Source organism: Hoplias malabaricus, chromosome 8 (genome assembly GCF_029633855.1).
Source record: "Hoplias malabaricus isolate fHopMal1 chromosome 8, fHopMal1.hap1, whole genome shotgun sequence".
Taxonomy (NCBI): Eukaryota; Metazoa; Chordata; class Actinopteri; order Characiformes; family Erythrinidae; genus Hoplias; species Hoplias malabaricus.
The window spans coordinates 27,205,950-27,227,927 of NC_089807.1; the positions used below are offsets into that span (position 1 = coordinate 27,205,950).

Here is a 21,978-nt window from a genome sequence, read left to right on the forward strand (position 1 = left end):
CCATGAAGCTCCCCAACATTAAGCTATGGAGCAGTGGAAATAACGAAGAACTAACCATCCAACATCAGAACCCTACCGCACTGTTAATGTGTCTGGGTGCAATCAAACCCTTACAGCAAAGTTCCAACTTCCAGTGTAAAGCCTTCCCAGAAATGTAGAACCTGTAACTACCCAGAGGAAAGACAAAAATCAAAAAAGACATATCTCTGGAGTGTGTCCTAGCAGGGGTTTTTCTAGACTACGTGTTGTACTGGAGCACATACTGAATTCAAAGGGGCACTGCTGCACCCCTCAGCTTGCTGTAGTTAAAGTCGTAGGGGGACAAATATGGCTCAAGTAAAAAGCATGGGGTACACTAAAAACTGTGTTACTAACTTTACTGCAGTTAGTAACTTTAAGCAACTTAATATGACATTGTCTAGAATGGAACGAATCATAAATTAAAGTTTTTATAAATAACATGCTCAGCCGTGCATGTGTCAGAGACAACAAAGTCTCCAGCTGCTCAAAAGTGTCTCCTGAGATAAAGACCTCCATCATCTCACAAATATCTCCTCTGGAGTTTTAGTGGAGATCTCAATAAAGTCACAAACTGTGCTCAGATTTGGGGGCAGACGACCTACTGGTACCATTTGTTTCAGAAGAAATATTGTGCATCAAACAGATCTCAGCGGTCACACCTGATGGTACAATGGTAATATGAGATGGTGCAGAAAAGCACATTTTCCTTGGATCTGTTTAATTGCATAAAAAATATATGCTGCATTAATTTTCAGAGCAAAACGCAGAAAAATGCAGTGCCATGTTTTCACTGTCAGCCTCCACCTGTGTAAAAGATGGTTTGTGATACTGAAGTTTTTCCACAGGTTTGTGCTGAGCTTCGCAGGCATGAACAGGCGCTTAATTTCACGCACCAGCATTCTCTTAGCTTGGGACAAGTCTGTGATGCTGTCGTGATTCTGGCTTGTTTTGGTCGTCATAAAAAGTACGCCTTCGTAGACCATATGCCATAAAAATGGTTCTCTTTTCAAGGGGCTTTTTATAAAAGTGGGTGGGCTAAGAACTTCAGGAGTAGTGTACAGTTCCAGCCTTATTTTCAGGCAATTGCATCATAAGGAAAGGTTACATAACCCAAGTGGAGTCAGCCCACCAATTTAGAGGCATCTGCTTCCCCTATTTCCTCCTAATGAATCAAATAACTAGATATGTGACAAGGCAAGATTTACTGCAGTGAGCCAGGCTTTAGATATTGTACCAAGGGCAGAACTGCTGAAGTAAGTAACAAGGTTTTTCCATATGTTCCTGAAAATGAAGGCATATGAAAGAAGTGAATCACAAAGAGGAAAAAACCTGTTCCATTTTACACCACTCTACTTTTCAAGTTTGGTATCACTTGTCACTGAAAAAAATAACAAAAAAAAAACAAACAAAAAAAAACAACACAAGACAAAAATGTCTCTTATTTTCTTCTGTAACAATGAATCAGCCAAAACATTCAAATCACATCATTGTTTTAACACTCATTGCTCGTTTTATCAGCTCTTCTTTGTAATTCCACAACAGGCTGTAATCCATCTGTTACTCTGCATATTTTGTTAGCCCCAATTCACCCTGATATTCATTGGTCAGGACCCCACAAAGTGAGTACCACTGGAGAGGTGGATCATTGTTAGCACGGCAGTGACACTGATGTGATGTGTCAGAGTGGTCACTGGTCAGAGTGGATCAGGCACAACAGATCCACTGGACAACAATAGACAATAAATGAACACAGTGCTCCTGGACAGAGTATGAAAACAATGAGGTGGTCGAATTTAATGACTTGGCTGATTGGTGTAAGAAGAAGAAATCAATTGCATTGTAGTAAGGGTTGGCCATATTTAGAAAAGATTTGGTACAGAATGTTTGATGTTTGTTAGCCACTATGTGTCAGATTAATAGCTGTTCAGAAGAATCACTGAAGAAAATGAGAGATTGAGGAATGCTAAAGAAAATATTTGTTGGTCTGTTTTGAGCATCATGAGTTATACAAATGCTGAAATGGTGCCGTTAGACCTTGTAATGCACTGATAAATATATATCATTGTGGACAAAATTAATGACATGTTTTATCTTGATGTCACAGAGCCAGAAACATAAATCCTTTTACATTTCCAATCATTTTGTTTCACAAAATCACTGCATATCCATTCTATTTGCAGAGTGCAGTTCTATTACAAGCTCCATAATACATTATGTTTAATGACATGTATCCTTGAGGGCTGACTAAGTGGGGATAATATATGGGCCCATTTGCACCAGGTAGAGCTAAAAAAATGTTTTTCTTTATTTGATAACAGCAGCTGTATTTTAAAATGTTGATTTCCTTTCTTAAAATAAGAGCTTTTAATGTCAAGCTAGCTGAATTATTATATTTTATTTAGGTGAAATTATTACTAATAAAGCATAACATACTTTTGCAGAGTAATGATTATTATAAAATAATAATTACAAATTTCCTTTAATTTAAATACACAATTAACATTTTTGCACATTTTGCACATAAGGCATATTTACTTTAATTATGTAAAAATCATTAATTCATTTATTTATTCATTCCTTCATCTTCTGTAATGACTTCATCCCGATCAGTGTTGCAATGTGTCTGGAGCCTACCCAGCAGCAACAAATCCTGGACTGGGCACCAGGGCATTACACTCTACTCACACAGTCACTCAAAGATCTGGATTATTTGCATAGCCAATCAACATATCAATATGTGTTTTTGGACTGTGGGAGGAAACCCATGCAGACATTGAGAAACTCCTCACAGACAAGGAGGCAAATATCAAAACAGGACCCCAAGATCTTGTAACTGTGTGATTGAGACACTGCTCATATCGCCACTGTGCCTCCACACATCCCTAGTCAAAATCAACTAAAGTTCAGATAATAGGTAAATAAGTCAGTATTTGTAGATTTGTCAAAAAAGATTTGAGAAAATCTATAATTATTGCAAGATGATATGTTAAAAGTTTGGGAAACTGGTGACCTCTCTGGAGGAAAATGTCTTGAAATATGCAGACAAAAAAGCTTGTAACGTGGGTTATGCTGCGTTGCATTTCCCAGAGTTAACTTTGAGTTTGGTCCTGTTGAAGGAGTATCAAAAGAGAACTTAATCAGACCTTCAGTGGTGGAAATTAATTTCAGTGACCGTATACATTTTATGTCATGGAATTATATTTATGTCAAAAAATACTGGATGTTATTTTTCTTTTCAAATATCAAACAAAATAAAAAATGTGATACTGAAAAACAGACATCCATAGCAAAATGTGGGCCATATATTCCATAGCAAGCCTTTTTTTGACTCCTTTCGCAGCATGTCTCGTAATCTTGTACTATTCATATAAATACCTAAAAATATCCTATGTTAGCTATAATATTGCAATAACATAAGCAATATTACTTCTATTCACTACCTTTCAGACTGTTACAGATTTGTACAGCACTTTGAGCCACACCCCTAACATTACCCAGACAAGATGACTACCATTTTTGAGTGTGTTTAACATAAATCCATAAAAGCTTGTTTAAAAAATGTATTAAAAAATTAAAAACAAAAACAATAATAATACAAAATGCTGTCTAATACAGTCCAACAGCTCTGACTCTTAAATTAATATTTCAGGTTTTACACTGCGACTCACATCAGCAATAGGATACAGCCGATATATTTCTTCTTGCCCCAGTAACTTGATTTATTTTAATATTAACAACCAAATCTTAAAATGTGCAGCTTTAAGTTATTCTTATAAACATTATGTAAATCAATTAAAATATCAGTATCAATGCTAGTATGCTTCTGATATCACTGTGCATCTATAACAAGAATAATAATTAATTGTAATAGCAAACATAAGACATTTTGTGTATATGATATTGGTGTTGTTCTGATTGTCAACAATATTAAATGTTCATATTATCCACCTCTGGCCTTTACAGATATTTTTATTGTGAAATTTCTGTGAGTCCTCAAGCAAAAGTAAACATTAGGATTAATAGACCCACTTTTTATACCTTACATTTATGGGCATGTGTCAGTCTTACAACATCATTATAATTTTCTTTAACGTAATTCAAATCCTAGCCCACCACCTGGTCCTGTTTCAGGTCCTCAGCAATTAGCATATTGAATTCTCTGATAAGTCACAGAAGCTTAATTTGTGCTCCACTCCAGAGAAAGCAAGCTGAAGCACTTCATCAGCTATGGTGACACTCTATGTAACGTAATGGGAACACCGCTTCCTTACTCACAGAAAAGCAGGGTTCAGTTCAGATCAGGTAAGCACACTACTCTACACCAATAAAAGTCCCTGGCCAAGAATCCCAACAGTATATTTGCCTACCTCTGTGACATGATTAGAAGTCTCTGTTCATAAGAGCATTTGCCAATGAAATGGCAATGATTCAGAAATAAGAATATGTGAATGAAATAAGAATATGCAGCTCTCCTTTTGCATTCTACCCTGCTTTTCGCTGTATTAGAATCTGTTTAGGCATTCTCTCTTGCTCTAGAATTGTATCATTTAATTCCATGTAAGACTTTAATCTCTGAAGTGATGTACAGAGCTGTGCTTTCTCTCTCTTTCTGGCTTTGTTTAATTGGATTTCTGTTCAACATTCTCCCTTAATGGCTTCTGTTGTGCTACAGGCCTTGCCATGAACAAAGCAAATAGAAAAGCCAACACTGTGCCCTGGCCACTCATCAGGACATTAAAGAAGAGCATGAAAATTTCAACATATGCCATATAATTTGTCCTCTGCTTCACAGAATTCCCAGTGACCACTTGACCAAACAGAAACGAGGATCCAAGGGGGCCACTTTCATTAATAAATACATTAACTGCAGCACTAACATAAATGCAGGAGAGATCAGCAGCTGTCTAAGCATTGGAAAGATCACACTACATGGCATCGGCTGCACAGTAAGACTTAACATTGTAAGGGTGTTTGTAGCCTAGTTTCCTTGAATAATTGTTCATAGTTATACATTGTGTACAAAATATATATTTGCCCTCCATGAATATGCATGTTATATTCTGACACCTACAGAGTTTGAAGATACATCTGAACCTACACTGACAATAACCCGTAGGAACAATAACTACACAGATTTCACTAAACACTCTGTACACTCTGTACTGATTTAGTCATTTTACATGTGTCTTTTGTTGACTGTCTGATATTCACAAGTCACAAGAAACCAATTTACAAGCTTTACAACAATGGGGTGAGTACCTCACATTCATCATGATAATGTGACAGAATGTATAAAAAAAAATCTTATAGCGCGCTTTTCCACTGTATGATACATGATCCACTCACTCCGCATGGCTCTACTTGCTTAGTCCCTGGTTGCTTTTCCACTACAAGACCCCCTCCACCAACACCACCACCAAAATGTAGCTGGTGACATCATAAAATACAGTCTATAACATTAAACACAGGCTTTGGAGACCACATGAATGGTAACATGCCTTCTTGAGTCAGAATAAAATATGGGATCTCTACTGTAGGGGCGGCACGGTGGCGCAGCGGGTGGTGTCGCGGTCACACAGCTCCAGGGGCCTGGAGGTTGTGGGTTCGATTCCCGCTCCGGGTGACTGTCTGTGAGGAGTTGGTGTGTTCTCCCCGTGTCCGCGTGGGTTTCCTCCAGGTGCTCCGGTTTCCTCCCACAGTCCAAAAAAAAAAAAAAACCACACGTTGCAGGTCGATTGGCGACTCGAAAGTGTCCGTATGTGTGTGTGTCTGTGTTGCCCTGTGAAGGACTGGCGTCCCCTCCAGGGTGTATTCCCGCCTTGCGCCCGATGATTCCAGGTAGGCTCTGGACCCCCTGCGACCCTAAATTGGATAAGCGGTTACAGATAATGGATGGATGGATCTCTACTGTAGTGTGGAGATTTTACAAACTGAAAGTTTGTGATGGAGTCTGCATTTTGTCATGATTGATAAGTCATTCTGGCCAATCAGCGCTATGCACGGTTTACATGTCACATTAAGTCTTTAATCGACTCACTTTGAAGTGAGCAAGGACTAAAAAAGTACCAGATTCCATGTACCAGGTACCATGCCTATGCCTAATGAAAAGCAAAACAGCAGAGTAGAGCTGAGTCAAGTAAATAAGGACCATGCAATGGAAAAGTACCAGTATCTAGTGCAAAGCCTTCACTGAAGAGCAGAAATCTGGGAAACATTGCTTAAAAACACCCTTGATTTTAGAGGAAACATTTGGCAGGTTTAAACATTTTTACAAATTTCTAGCCACACATTTGACATTGTAGTATTCTGATAGGAAACAACACTCAAACTGAAAATATTTGGCCTTGAGACTATGATTCACAATTTTCCAAAACTTAACTCATGTTCCCAAAAAAATCACATCAACATTGTTCTCTAATTTGTTTTCCAGGACAGCAAAGTTTAGTTTGTAAATTCTCAAATTTTCCAGAGCTTGAATCTTTGTCTCCTTGTACTTACCCAAACAAGCCTCCTTGATTTCTGTCTTATCCGTTCGCCGTATAATCTTCACCACAAATATCACAGCCAGAGGAGTGAGGAATGATATGGCCTGCAGAAAACAAGAAATAAATCATGACACAAAAACTCGCCAGCCATCACTGCACTGTAGACTGTTTCTGATTGTATTGTAATGGTCTCTTTGTAACATTATTCATCAGTGTGTCTAGTTAGATCTATCATGGAAAACTCTATGGATTAGTATTTTTTAAACACTTCTGATAGCCATCTTCTAATAGCTCTTCCAATAAGTATGAAAGAGCCAGGCATATTCAATTTTTTTTAATGGAAATCAGAATCAAAAGATCAGAAACCAGCTCCTCAGAGGGATATCAAGTAAGACTTGACAAGCAAAAAAAAAAATTAAAAACACATAATATTCAAGTATTCAAGCTAATATTAGGGTGATCATTCCTAATCTATTCTAATACTCAGTGATGGTGGCTCTGATTATATTTCATGATCTGAGAATATTTTAATTGAATGACTGTGGCTGAAAACAACAAATACGTTATATATACCTACATAATATATTCTGATCAATTCTGATTTCACAATTGCTGTGAGGATTTGATTGCATTTAGCCACATAGACATTAGTGAGTTAAGGGAGTGATGCTGGATGTATAGTTCTTAATCCCAAATACAACTTCAACACATCAATATCAGTCCAGAGTACACAGAGTCACTGCCCCTTTAGCAGACATTTGGCATCAGGCATGATGATTTTACACGCATGTGCAGTTGCTCCAGAGCATGCTATTAGATTTCTTCTGATCTTTTTGGGAAATTATACAAGCTGTGTCTACACTTTAAAGTAGCAGAATTCACTCATTTGTGTTGTCTGCAAACTTTTGGACATAAACACTCAAATTCTGTAGTAGAAATATATTTAGATTTTTAGAGCTTTCATAAGGGCTTATGAAAGAATAGTGTTGTTGTAAATGGTAAAAGCTTGGCTGAGTCACATGCCTAAATAAGAGCCTGGCTCTGAGCTAAGAGAATATTCCAGAAGCTCCCTCCAGCTGGCTGTGAGCATTCCTCTACTCAGTGGGATCCCGCTGGGCTATAACTCGACTTGAATGAAATGAGCTGCCACGGTCTGGGCCTTTGTAGTACACTCCACCCTCCCACACAGCGCCTAAAGACTTTCTGTTCTCTCTCACTGTCTGTCACTTGATGGGAGAGCTGGGCTTTTCCCACCCCTACATCCAGGTAATTACTGGCCAGTTCCACAAATGTTAATTACCTTTGGTTCCCACTCAGTACCTGCATGACCACTGCAAGCTGTGATAAATGAAAAAGGGCAATAGATTTTGTAGATGAAAGACTTGCCTTACACTGGAGCATTTCACCAAAACACAAATCACCAAAATTGACTTGACTATTTATTTTGTTTGCAGCACAGCTAATGGCCTGAAACCCAATGAACACTGACAAAAAAAACGTTTCCAACAGTCCTGGGATTGCTGATAGGTTTTGCAAAGAGAGTTTTGTATTCATGGATTCAACCAAGCACAAATATATATATATATATATATATATATATATATATATATATATATATATATATATATATATATATATATATATATATATATATTTGTGTTCAGAATAAATGAGTACACCCCCTTTGAAAAGTAACATTTTAATCAATATCTCACTGAAGAGTGAGTTTCATAGAACATTTGTTTGACCCATAATCATGGAAGTAAGGTTAATGATATAGCCTACATTACAAAATCTTCAGTTTTACTCAAATTAGTTGATGCAAAAATGAATACACCCCACAACAAAAACTACTAATCTAGTATTTTGCATGACCTCCATGATCCATCAAGTCTTCTAGGCATGGAATGACCAAGTTGCTGACATAGTGAAACATCCATCTTTTTCCATTCTTCAAGAATGACCTCCTTTAGAGCATGGATGCTGGATGAAGAGTGATGCGCAACTTGTTTCTTCAGAATTCCCCATAGATGTTTGATTGGGTTCAGATCTGGAGACATACTTGAACCATTGAATCACTTTCACCCTGTTCTTCTTCAGAAATGTAACAGTGGCCTAAGATGTGTGTTTTGGATCATTGTCATATTGGAAAAGTGCATGACAACCAAGGGCATGGAGTGATGGTAGCATCTTTTCTTTCAATATAGAGCAGTACATCTGTGAATTCATGATACCATCAATGAAATGCAGCTCCCCAACACCAGCAGCACTCATGCAGCCCCACATAAGGATACTGCCACCACCATGTTTCACTGTAGGCACCATGCATTTTTCTTTGTACTACTCACCTTTGCGAGTTTGGAAGCCATCAGTTCCGAGTCCCAGTAGTCTTTGTCTTTTTCAGAATGGGCCCTGGCAAATTTTAGACAGGCTTTTTTGTGCCTGGGCTTCAGGACAGTCTTCCTTCGTGGACACCCATTCATGCCATTCCCGTACAGTGTACTCCGTATTGTGTCACGAGAAACAGTCACCCCAGCTACTTCTTTAGCTAACTGCAATCAACTTGTGTGGTGATTTCCTTCAACCCTTCTCATCAGAAGACACTCCTGTTTAGGCGTTAACTTCTGTGGATGGCCTGGACGTATTTGTGAGATAATTGCAGTTTCATCTATTTTTATTTTTTTTAAACCTTTTTGCTACAGTATTCTGACTAATTAGTAAAGCGTTGCTGATGTTCTTGTAGCCTTCACCTTTCTTGTGTAATGAAATTATTTTCTTTCTCAGGTCTTGTGACATTTCTCTTCCATGTGGTACCATTGCTGACAGTTTAAAATGGAAAGGGGTTTTCTTTGTAGTAGTAATGCCATTTTCTAGTCAACCATCTGCCGGAGATGTGTTTAAAAAATAATTAGACTCACCTGTGGTTGAATTCTTGTTAATTAGAATTTTGTAGTCTAAACTTTAGCTTTGCTCCTAAGACTTTCATTGGGGTGTACTCATTCTTGCAACATGGTTTTGAAGGAATTTGTTAGGAAAATGACTTTTTTTGTTTGTGCAAATGAACACATCTTGTTTGCAATCAATGGCCCACATTTGTGGGAATGTGTTGTAGTTTATTCTCTAATAATAATAAAAATATTCTACTGGGTGTCTTACAAACATTTTACAAATAAGAAATGCCGTAAGTACAGAGTAAGTACCTGTTAAGTAAGGTGTAAGAAAATGTAAGTACAGAGAAGTAAAGGGTATTACATGGTATATCTTAGAAACACTTTACAAATAAGGCATGTAACTATTTTTTGAGTTGGACTCTCTTCTCCAGTACCCCCGCATAGACCTTACCTTGGAGGCTGAGCAGTGTGATCCCCCTATAGTTGGAACACACCCTCTGATCCTCCTTTTTAAAAAGGGGAACCACCACCCCAGTCTGCCAGTCCAGAGGCACTGCCCCCGATGTCCATGCGATGTTGCAAAGACGTGTCAGCCAGGACGGCCCCACAACATCCAGAGCCTTGAGGAACCCGGGGAGAACTTCATCCACCACCGGGGCCCTACCGCCAAGGACTTTTCCTACCACCTCAGCCCCAGTGATAGATGAACACCCACCCCCGGAGTCCCCAAACTCTACTTCCTCTGCGGAAGACGTGCTGGTGGGATTGAGAAGATCCTCGAAGTATTCCTTCTTCGCCTAATCACGTCCCCAGTTGAGGTCAACAACTCCCCACCTCCACCATTTCCATACAGTGTTGGTGGAAATCCGCTTTCCCCTCCTGAGTCGCCTGATGGTTTGCAAGAAACTTCTCGGAGCCGACCGAAAGTCGTTTTCCATGTTCTCACCAAACTCCTCCCACACCTGAGTTTTTGCCTCAGTGACAGCCGAAGCCGCAAGCCGCTTGGCTCCTCTGTAACTGTCAGCTGCCTCCAGAGTCCCCCGAGCCAACCATGTTCAATAGGACTCTTTTCTTCAGCTTGACAGCCTCCGTCACCCGGGGTGTCCACCACAGAGTGCGGGGGTTGCCACCCCGACAGGCACCGACAACCTTGCAGCCACAGCTCCGTTCAGCCGCTTCAACAATGGAGGTCCGGAACATGGCCTATTCAGACTCAATATCACCGGCCTCCCCCGGGATGCAGTCAAAGGTCTGCCGGATGTCGGAGTTGAGGATCTTTCTGACAGGTTCCTCTGCCAAACGTTCCCAGCAAACCCTCAGCAAACATTTAGGCCTGCCAGGTCTGTCCAGCATCTTCCCCCACCATCTGATCCAACTCACCACAAGGTGGTGATCAGTTGACAGCTCAGCACCTCTCTTCACCCGAGTGTCCAGAACATATGGCCGCAGGTCCAATGATACGACTATAAAGTCGATCATTGAAATGCGGCCTAGGGTATCCTGATGCCAGGTGTACTTGTGGATACCCTTATGTTAGAACAGTGTTTTCGTAATGGACAAACTATGACGGGCACAGAAATCCAATAACTGAACACCACTTGAATTCAGATCAGCGGGGCCATTCCTCCCAATCACGCCCCTCCAGGTCTCACTGTCATTACCCACGTGAGCGCTGAAGTCCCCCAGCAGAAGAATGGAGTCCCCAGAATGAGTGTTCTCCAGCACCCCCTCTAGAGTCCCCAAGAAGGCATGGTACTCTGAACTGCTGTTCGGTGCATAAGCACAAACAACAGTCAGAGCACTTTCCCCAATCGAAAGGCGCAGGGAAATTACCCTCTCATCCACTGGGGTAAACCCTAACGTACAGGCGCTAAGCCGGGGGGCTATGAGTAAGCCCACTCCTGTTTATGACTCTCAACCTGGGCAACTCCAGAGTGAAAGAGCATCCAGCCCCTCTCAAGGAGATTGGTTCCAGAGCCCATACTGTGTGTCGAGGTGAGCCCAACTATATCTAGCCGGTATCTCTCAATGTCACACACCAGATCAGGCTCTTTTCCCACCAGAGAGGTTACGTTCCATGTTCCAATAGCCAGTTTCAGTAACCAAAGAATGCCAGGGCCCCCGAACCCTGCTGCCACTCGATCCACAATGCACCAGACCCGGATTACTGCCTCTCTCACAGGTGGTGGGCCCATGGGAGAGTGGACTCATGTTACTCCTTCGGGCTGAGCCCGGCCGGACCCCATGAGTGAAAGTCCGGCCACCAGGCGCTCGCCAAGGAGCCCCTCCCCCAGGCCTGGCTCCAGTAACCCTACTCCAGGCAAGGAAAACTGTGTCCCTGTTCTTAATCTGTTCATAACTTGTTTTTATGGATCACTCTTTGTCTGGCCCATCACCTAGGACCAATTTGCCTTGTGAGACCCTACCAGGGGCTATTGCCCCTGACAACATAGCTCCTAGGCTCACGCAGGCACGCAAACCCCTCCACCACTTTAAGGTGGTGATCCAGGGAGGGGCCTTAACAGGTACTTTCTCTGTAATTAGTGGGCTGTAATTTAAAGTGTTACCTTTAATAGTTGCTTAAATGTTTCAGTGCTATTACTGTCAATAAAAACATGAACCTCATCAAATGTTAGCTGACTTTAGGTAGTCCTTTGGTGTTTGTTTCAGTAGGTGAGTGTCAGGTTTCCAGAAATCATCTGGACATATACTGTACATGTGATGGAGGAATGCAAAGGGTGTGGTCTCAATAACCCTTCAGTGTGTAATGTGCAGTGTGCCTGAGACTGAGGAGCAGCTTTGCTAATCAACTGTTTTAGTATCATATATTCTTATTTCAGCCAAGATTATGCTTCAGTATATTTTTACCAGCTATATGTAAGTTTCAGGTGACACAGTGGTGCAGTAGGTAGTGTCACAGTCTCCACAGCTCCAGGGACTTGGAGGTTTTGGGTTCTAGTCCCACTCTGGGTGACTGTCTGTGAGGAGTTTTGTGTGTTCTCCCAGTGTCCGCATGGGTTTCCTCCAGGTACTCCGGTTTCCTCCCACTAAAACACACGTTGGTAGGTGGATTGATGGCTCAAAAGTGTCCATAGGTGTGAATGTGTGAGTGTGTGTCGCCCTGTGAAAGACTGACTCCTCCTCCAGGGTGAGTTCCTGCCTTGCGTCCAGTGATTCCGGGTAGGCTCCGGACCCACTGTGACCCTGAATAGGAAAAGCGGTTACAGATAATGAATGAATTTAAGTTTCTCACCTTTAGCTTTGAATATTCCCATTATATTCCTGCTAATTCCCATAATTACCCATTAATTCCCAAGGTGCATTTGCCAACTTATAATTTTGCCACACTAATCTGCAGTGACGATAAACTTTTCATGTGAACTAATATCTTTCCAAAAATTATAATACATTGTTTGGTCCTCAATTTTGACCAAGTTTTGATATACATGGCTCAACCTAAAAGCCTTTTTCAGGTAGCCACAGCCCCTTACTTGTTATTTTGACTTAGTTATTAGTTAAGTTTGTTATTATATTTGTTTCTTACTCTTGGTTTTCTTGTTGTTATTTCTTTCCTTGTTGGTGCTTTGTTTGTTTCTTTCTCTTGCCTAGATTTCCCCCTTGTTGTATTATGAATATACCTGTGCTTTGTAACTCATCTGGGCCCATAATTCCCAGCCTCCACATCTGCTCATTCTTGTTTACACAGACAGGAACACAAGTTGTGCATTTGATATTACGCTATGTATGTCCAACTGTTTTTAGACACCCCTTATAATGAGTTAATAATGCTTGTCAACTATGGCTATGTTGTATTTTTCTCACCATGTACATCCTTAACATGCACACAAACACACACAGACATACACACACACGCACACAGTGGGTGTCTATCATAAAAAAATAATGCAAATCCTGAGATGCTTTAATAACCCCTTCCTTTTAATTATGTAGAGAGTCACTGACTGTGACACCTACTGAGAGCAATCCTCTGCATCAAAGCATTCATCACTCACCTTCATGCCAAAAAGCTCTCATGTGACTGTGAGCATGGCATTCTATTGCCCTAATTCCTCCTTCACAGATCAAAAGCAAAGAAAGACTGGAATAAAATATCGGTCCTGGACTGTTGCCCAGACTGAACCACCACAATTGCCTGGACACCTACCATCCTTATGCAGTGAATATATTTTGTTTTCAATGGCAAAAAGGGGTGGCAAAATGGTGCAGCAGGTAGTGTCGCAGTCACACAGCTCCAGGGACCTGGAGGTTGTGGGTTCAAGTTCAACTCCGGGTGAATTTCTGTGAGGAGTTTGATGTGTTCTCCCCAGGTGTTCTTCTCTGGGTGCTCCGGTTTCCTCCCACGGTCCAAAAACACATGTTAGTAGGTGGATTGGTGACTAAAAAGTGTTCATAGGTGTGAATGTGTGTGTGTTGCCCTGTGAAGGACTGGCGCCCCCTCCAGAGGGTGTTCCTGCCTTGTGCCCAGTGATTCCAGGTAGGCTCAGGGTTACCCACTGTAACCCTGAATTGGATAAGCAGTTTCAGATTATGAATGAATATTTACATATATATGGAGTATTTTCACAGAGTAAATGACTGAGTTCAAAACCATGAGGTGTTTCACTTCCTATTTTAAAAAGACTCAATGGCTCAATTTTTTGTGGATTTTCTGTCTTAGTAAAGAAATATTTAGCCATATAAATAATCATTGATGCATTTAAACTGATTTTTGAGTTGTCAAGTTTCTATATTTTAAAATTGCATTCACTGAAGGACCACTAAAGGACAATTTGTAAGGGTGTAAATAATCTTAGCTACGTAATGAGTTTGAGAGCAGAAGCACAGAATGGCCTGCTGCTCATTTTACTTCATGTGTTTAAATATAGAAGCTTCTTTTATACTTTCACTCAAGGATATTTTTGGCTTCACACTTCAACTTTTATCTGAATAAGATTTTCACACAGCATCCAAACATTCACACTCTGACTTCAATACATTTACCCTGTGCTTTTACCACAGAAACAGAGCCAATCCCACTAAAAAGCTATTGTAGCTCAAAATGCTGGAAATATTAATGATTTCTCTTTAGAATAGTTTCAGAACACACAGTACATCAGGTAAGGTTTATCAGTTTAATTTTTTAACCATTTGAGGCTAAGTATGAAAATAGAAATTTAGTTTAAAACTAGTTTTCCATTCCTACAACTCACAATCAAAATTTCATGAAAAAAAGAATAAAGACTCTTTACTAGATTTTCTGTTTTTGTATGACAAAAATATTTAGGGACACAGCATTGTATTTTATTTTTCCAAAATCCACATAATGATTCAGAGAATAAAGTCAGAAAAACTCAGAAATTAAAGCCAGAATAGGTTGGAGAAAAAAGACAGAAGCATTCAGAGAAAAAGGTCTTAATAATTCAGAGATTAATGTCAGAATAATTCTGATAAAAAAATCGTAATCATTCTGAGATTATAGTCCAAAAAAATGTAATAGATTTTGCCATTTTTGCATCTTGAAAATGGTACAACAATATCATATACATCAAATTGGGGGCAACTTGCTGTACCTCTCTAAACAATTAACACCTGAGTTTCCACTACACAGTGACTAACATCTTCCAAATCGTCCAGTTATGACCAGAGTCAGGGACTGAACCCACAATCCCAGAACCAGTGACATTACCTGTAGTATCACCATGACTAATTGATATTTTTTAAGTTAAAATCAATAAAATCATTGGCTACGTTTAAAGATATTGTGAATGATCTTTATGGGCTTAAACAACAAAAGCAACTGCTATGGTATTGTATGGTATTCTTGAGCGTTGAATCTTTTCCTTTACTACACTTTTCAGAAGTTTGATTAGACCTTCCTATAGTTCAATGTATCACTCCAATTCATCTTCCATTTAAAGTACTACTTCAATTCATTGTCTCTGTATATTAACCATACCATAGCAATTAACAAGCAGATAAAAGTCCAGAAGAATATGCTGTACTTGTAAGCATATAAGCTGATAGTTGCTTGGATAGCAGCATGAGTACATAGGCACTGAACCTTTCAGTGTCATCAATATCACGGATATACTGCACTACCGAACAGCATAATATTTAGCCTCAATGTCTATGAAAACTCTTGCATAGTTTAATATGAGCCAGCACAGTCATTATTCATAGCTACTCCTATTACACAGATTTTTACTAGAGCTGCAGGGGCCCGAGTGAACCACGGGTCTCGCAAGATCTATGAGAAATAGTCAAACATTTGTCTGATGGCACTGAGCTTCTTGACCTTTTCCCATGCACATTAGTCTTCTTAGGGCACCTTAAAGAAATACCACAGCTGCTGGTGGACAACGATATCAAGGGTAATGATATAATCTTGATCTTGTAAAAACTTCAGATGACAAGATACAGAAATATGACTGCCAAAATATCATCACTGACTAGAGCTACAGCTGAGATTTAAAGGTTGGTCAGTGAGTCAGTAATCGTCATGTCTATCATGTCTATCTATGGTATCACTAACTGAGGGAATTGACTGCATTGCTCTCAAATACATTCGTGAGATCAGGTACTAATATCAGATGATTAATTTTTGGATCAGAGATGTGGAGGTTGCTCATAATATTAATACTTTTTGTAATCTACATAAATCACATTTAAGCCACAAATCTTGTTTCTACACTCAGTGTCCATTTTATCAGCTCCAATTACCATATAGGTGCACATTGTAGTTCTATAATTACAGAGAGTAGCCCTGCTGTATTTGTGAACACTTTCATATCCCCATTTCATCCTGTTCTTCAATGGTCAGGACCACCACAGAGCAGGTATGATTTTGGTTGGTGGATCTTTCTCAGCACTGCAGTAACACTTAAATAGTGAAAGTCTGTGTGTGTTGTGTTGATACGAGTGGATCAGACAAAGCAGTGGTCCTGGAGTTTATAAACACCTTAGACTTCATTTACACCTGGTCTCTTCATACGTCTTGAGTATCTTGACAAGGCCAAGCCACATAAAAATACATGTGAAAATGCACCCAAGATTAATTCCACTTCAAGAAATGATCTGAGACACATTTGAGCCAAATGTTACATCATTGTAAATGCATTTGTCTCCCCAAGACACATTCAACAAACAAAACCACCCCCAGTACACCCAAAACACCTGCCCATCTGTGTCTGCAAGTAAGATAACAATGGAGGACGCAAATGATTTGTGATCAGACACTGCTGTACTGGCGAAAAATAATTAAACAGTTGCCAGGTTGCCAGGTAACATGCAGATTCGCATATTCAATCAAACATTGCAGTAGTACTAACCAGAGATGCATTTGAGTGAAAACGGATGTGGTTAAAATCTTATCAGGGTACAATCCAAATACTGATCACATGAAGTGACAAGGTGTAAACAGGGGTCTTAGTGTCACTGTTTGGACTGAGAATAATAGAGAATAATGCACCTACCAAAAACATACAGACAAAAAATGTCCTGTGGGCAGCATCCCACACTACAGGGGAACTACAGGAAGATTAACACGAAATGCTATTGTCTCTGACTTTACATCTACAAGTAGGAGTGTCTAATAAAGAGGGTGGACAGTGAGTGAACACAGTGTTTAAAAATACCAGGAGTAATGCTGGGTCTGATCCATTTGTACCAGCACAACACACAGAAATACAGTGTCACTGCAGTGCTGAGAATGATCCACCACCCAAAAAATATTTTTATTATTTAATTGTGGTGGTCCTGTGGGGTCCTGACCATTAAATAAAGAGCAAGTGTCTATACTTTAGAATTGCCTGCATGGTCAGTGGAACTGATAAAACTAGACCATGTGCATGGGAAACAAGGGTGTTATTTTAATGATTTGGTTGATCAGTGTATGTTTTAGGGTGGCATGATGGTAGGGTCGCAGTCACACAGCTCCAGGGACCTAGAGATTGTGGGTTCAAGTCCCGCTCCAGGTGACAGTCTGGAGGAGTTTGGTGTGTTCTCCCTTTGTCTGCGTGGGTTTTCTCCATGTGCTCCAGTTTCCTCCCACAGTCAAAAATAACACACGTTGGTAGGTGGATTGGTGACTCAACAGTGTCCATAGATGTGAATGTGTTGCCCTGTGAAGGACTGGCGCCCCCTCCAGTGTGTGATCATGCCTTGTACCCAGTGATTTCAGGTAGGCTCAGGACTCACCGCAAACCTGAGCTGTATAAGCGGTTACAGACTGAATGAATGAATAAATAAATGTATATTTTAGATGACATTCATTAATAGCATATACAGAAAACTGAGTAAAAGAGAAAACTTTGAATAAACTATTGCTAATCAGAAAAAATAACAACACAATATCGCCAAAAGTTCATGAACACTTGTTCATAAAGCATTTCTTCTGAAATCGAGAGAAACAGAGAAAGTGTTCCTCTTTCCTAAGAAGGATTTACACTCAATTTTGGAATATTTCTGTGAGAATTTAAAGGTGATCCTCCCTGCCCCCCAATTTTAAACTAATACAAATTTTACAAAGAATGTTTCTTTAACATTTTTAGCTCTCTGGTCTTTTTGGGTGCTGGAAAAAGGTCCAGTATTTATTAAATCCTTGGCTCTAGAAATGGGAAAGAAACTAATGACTCTGTGCTGAAATGCACAGGCATTCTTTTTGTGTGCTGCTGGCTGAGCCATGGCAAAGAAATGGAATCTGGAGGTGTTTGGACCTTAGAACATTAAAAAGCATGAAAAGGGTTGAGGATTTTGCTCTATTCCCTCTCCATAGGTGACAGATATTACTTAATCTACAGTGGAACTGACTCAGATCACCAAGGAAACACATACCGAAAGTGCTACAAAACTTAACAGTTTGACGTTATATGAGTTTCTTTGCTAATTCAAACAGTGAATTAGAGCCAAGACTTGAATCATGAGCAAGCTACAACTGGCTTCTAACTAAAACATACTATTCACAAAAGATGGGGAGATTCTGAATGAAAATAAAGATGAGGAGGAGTTTCATTTTGGTGTGAGAACAGCAGTTCTCCAGAATTGTCTGCGTAGTTTTTAATGGCATTCTGCTACATAAACATTAGTGAGTTGGGTGATTAGTTCTGGTTCTCTAACACTCCTCACAAAGGTAATGGATATAGCTCAATCACCCCATAAAACACAGTCCCACTGCTCCATAGCTCAATGCTGGTGGGCTTTATGCCCCTCAAGCAGATGCTTGGCTTTGAGGATGTGCAAATATTAAAGTTGGGCCAGATTTTCCTTATCAGTGAATCCCTATTGAATAATGGCCCCAGGAAGGGTTAACCATAAGAAAGCGGAAATTAGATCTGTGATCTTGGAGGGGAAATTTCATGATAAAAACTCCTGAAGCGTTTGGAGATTTTATGCCATTCCTCAAACAAGAGCGATGCAAAATGCTTCTCTAAGGGCTGTGTTTTATTGTTTAATTTTGAGGATTATATTCCAGTTGTGCCCAGAGGCCTGAGCTCATGATTTCCACGCAAGCAAGATGAGCTCTCCATCTGCATCCGCCTAGGAAATGTTTAGGGGCAGATTTTCTGAAGCCTTTCAATTATAGTAACAGCATAAGTAACTGGATCATGACTAAAGCCTTATCCAGTCAATGGCTCTGGGCTTTTGCTATGTAATGCTTATTGCCTTAGTAAATCAGGCTTAGTCGGAAAATACTCTCACCAACACTCTATGGCCAAAGGATTGTGGACAACTGTTCATCCAACATTTCATCTGAAAATAAGGATATTAATACATAGTTTGTCCTCTTCTACTGCAAAATCTCATGGCATTCTGCCATATGAACATTAGCAAGGTCAGCTTCTAATGATGGAGGATTTGTTCTAGGTCTGTAACTAATACAAAAGGTACTGAATGGAGCACAGATCACCTCAAAGAACATAGTATGCTGTACAATGCTTGGGCCTTTATACCCCTCTCTATGGCATAGAGCACAGAGTCATTGGTATTTTTCCAATTTATTTGAGTTGATACATTTCTACAACTGTGTAAAGAACTGAACATCTGTGGCCATAGTGGATTCACCTTAATGTAGCTGGATTCAACAGTTATACGGGGTGTAAAGGAACATACATAATATATATTTCAGTCCAGAGACACAGGAATAAAATCACAGACATTTATAAACACAGTAAGTTCTCTACATATGGACCTCTAATATCCAAACATTCAAAAATGCAGATGTCCGTGTCCATTTCTTTAAACTTTGTTTAAATAAGGGCATATTTAGTTTGTGTCTCTGCCACTTGACAGCATGAAAGATTTGAGTAAATGTTTACAGTAGTGATGTGTGTATGTTATACCATTTGGGTCATAATATTCCAGAATTGTTTACCTGGACATGAATAGACATGAATATTTGCTTTTTACATGTGAAAGATTATTGTGTTCAGGCAAAGGATTCTGAAACCGCTAAAATGGTGGTGAATGATCTGGTAATGTTTAGAAACACGAGGCTATCACAATGGACACTAAAGTCAAATTATTGTGTTTTCACCTTATCATTCACACGTTATTTCATGCACAAAGACCAATTTCAATTGGCAAAAAAACCTTTATTACTGTGCAGTAATATTTGCTATAGGCTAACTACAAAGCTGGATGACTAGGCTAAACTTGTTGGACTTGCAAACAAATTGCGTACTCGCGTACAAGCACTCGAACAGAAGTTGTTGATGTAATCCCATCAATAATCCACACCAGAACATCTCAGAATCCATGAGAGAGTGAAAATCTACACCATCCATAAGATGTGCCTCAGTTGCTGGAGGTTTGATGTGCCCTCAAAACTGAAAATATGAAGGAAAAAAATTCTCTGTATATCATCTGTCAAGCATCGTCTGGAAAGATCAGTGGCTTGAGCTTAAAGAGTTAGAGTGAATCCTGAATTATGCATAGAATACTGCTCACTGATATAGACCTCTGAGGACTTGTCTTCATTTTGTCTTTTGCCTTTAGCATCCAAATGAGCCCTGAGTATAAACTGATTTTGTCAGTGGGGACATAAATTAGGATAACTGATGAGATTAAAAGCCTTTGTATGATTAAACATGTTTTACTGCTATCAAATTACTGGGATTTTAAATTATAACAGAAATACTGCTACAAAAGTTCACCATGCAAGCTAACACTCCAACTCACAGGACTGACAAGGCAAATCATTTGAATAATTACATCATTAATATGTCAAGCTGTTATCTAAAATGTTATATGATTAAAGCAATGTCAGATTTATGTTCCACATCTACATATTAACCTGTCAAAATGTACATAACTACAGAATTAACTGTTGCACCACTTATTCAGAAATGGAAAATTAATATAATAAGCATGTTACAGGTAGGATTTAATATGAGGCCACCAGTTTAGAACTGTTTTCTACCTCATACTCAACTTTCCACCTAAAATGGTAAACTATTTAACAGAGTTTGCAGTTTAAAAATATTGTAACTTGCCTAAGCCCTAACCCTAATCATTTAATTAAGGTAGAATCTAATATCCAAAGAAGCTTAATTCAGCCTTGTATTATCTGTATCATATGTGGAATAAAAAATTCAAATAAGAAACTTGAATTTTACACCTTTTAAGCAATACAGAATATTTGCATATTGTCGCTGCCCAATCAAAACATGTATCTTTATATTTTGTACATCTTTATACATTGATTCAACTGAAATTTAAGTATTTTTTTTCCTTCTCCTAAATAGTTGCTATTTTGGAGATACTTTTTTGCCGGACTGCCTGCTGGGCTGGCTTAGAAGGGGCATTTGCGCTTACTGACTGACTGACTGACTGACTGACAACTAATGTTGAAACACACATGTGCGAGAAGGAACTGTTAATTCAGCCGTATTTCACAGAGAGGACTTAAAGTGGCACCACTACACCGTCTGTTGTTAGTTCAGCCATATTTCACATTCCAGTTTTGAACTAAATTTGGAACTATTCGGCAGTGACCAATACGGTAAAAATGCATGTTCAAGTGTTCAGGGGGTCAGAGAGTTGAGAGTTGAATTGGGACACAAACACGCCGCTTCGGTTCTGTAGATCCACCGTCCACCACGGGGAGCAGCTCAGTGTTTTAATACAGCCTCGAACAGAAATGTGTTGAATATTGTTGAAGTAATATTTATCATAGTCACTTCTTTATGTTTGGAGAATGTTTCTGTGACCCAGCCTTTTGTTTTCTACTATATATTTAACAAATAAAGTCATCTTGGCTGTCCCTATAATGACACAAGTACATGGACACATCTTACAGCTTTTTGTTTAACTTTACATGAAAACGGACAAAATCTATGGTTTATTAAAACCAGAACATCAGAGCGAGGTGTCATTCAAAATAAATGAGGCTGTGAATTTGTTACAGCACCGTTTTACCAGTCAGACCCTTATAGAAACTTAAGTCAGTAATAAATATCTAGCTCCAGCGATCCCTGTTCCTCTGTCAAGTGTAAATTACTTGGTTGATAAAATTTTAAGGTGCTTAGATTTAGAAATGTTCAAAAATTTCTTGTTGCTTTCTCGTAAATGAGCTGCTTTAATGT

The 21,978-nt window shown here is 39.4% G+C and overlaps 1 protein-coding gene across 1 annotated transcript in view; it reads right to left on the bottom strand.

The window, feature by feature from the left end:
- Nucleotides 1-21,978, bottom strand: part of plpp4 (phospholipid phosphatase 4) — a 165,495-nt gene that overhangs the window by 60,654 nt on the left and 82,863 nt on the right. The window contains exon 4 of the mRNA XM_066678726.1: nucleotides 6,520-6,610. Coding sequence (XP_066534823.1) covers nucleotides 6,520-6,610 — 91 coding nt within the window. The remainder of the gene's footprint in view (nucleotides 1-6,519; nucleotides 6,611-21,978) is intronic.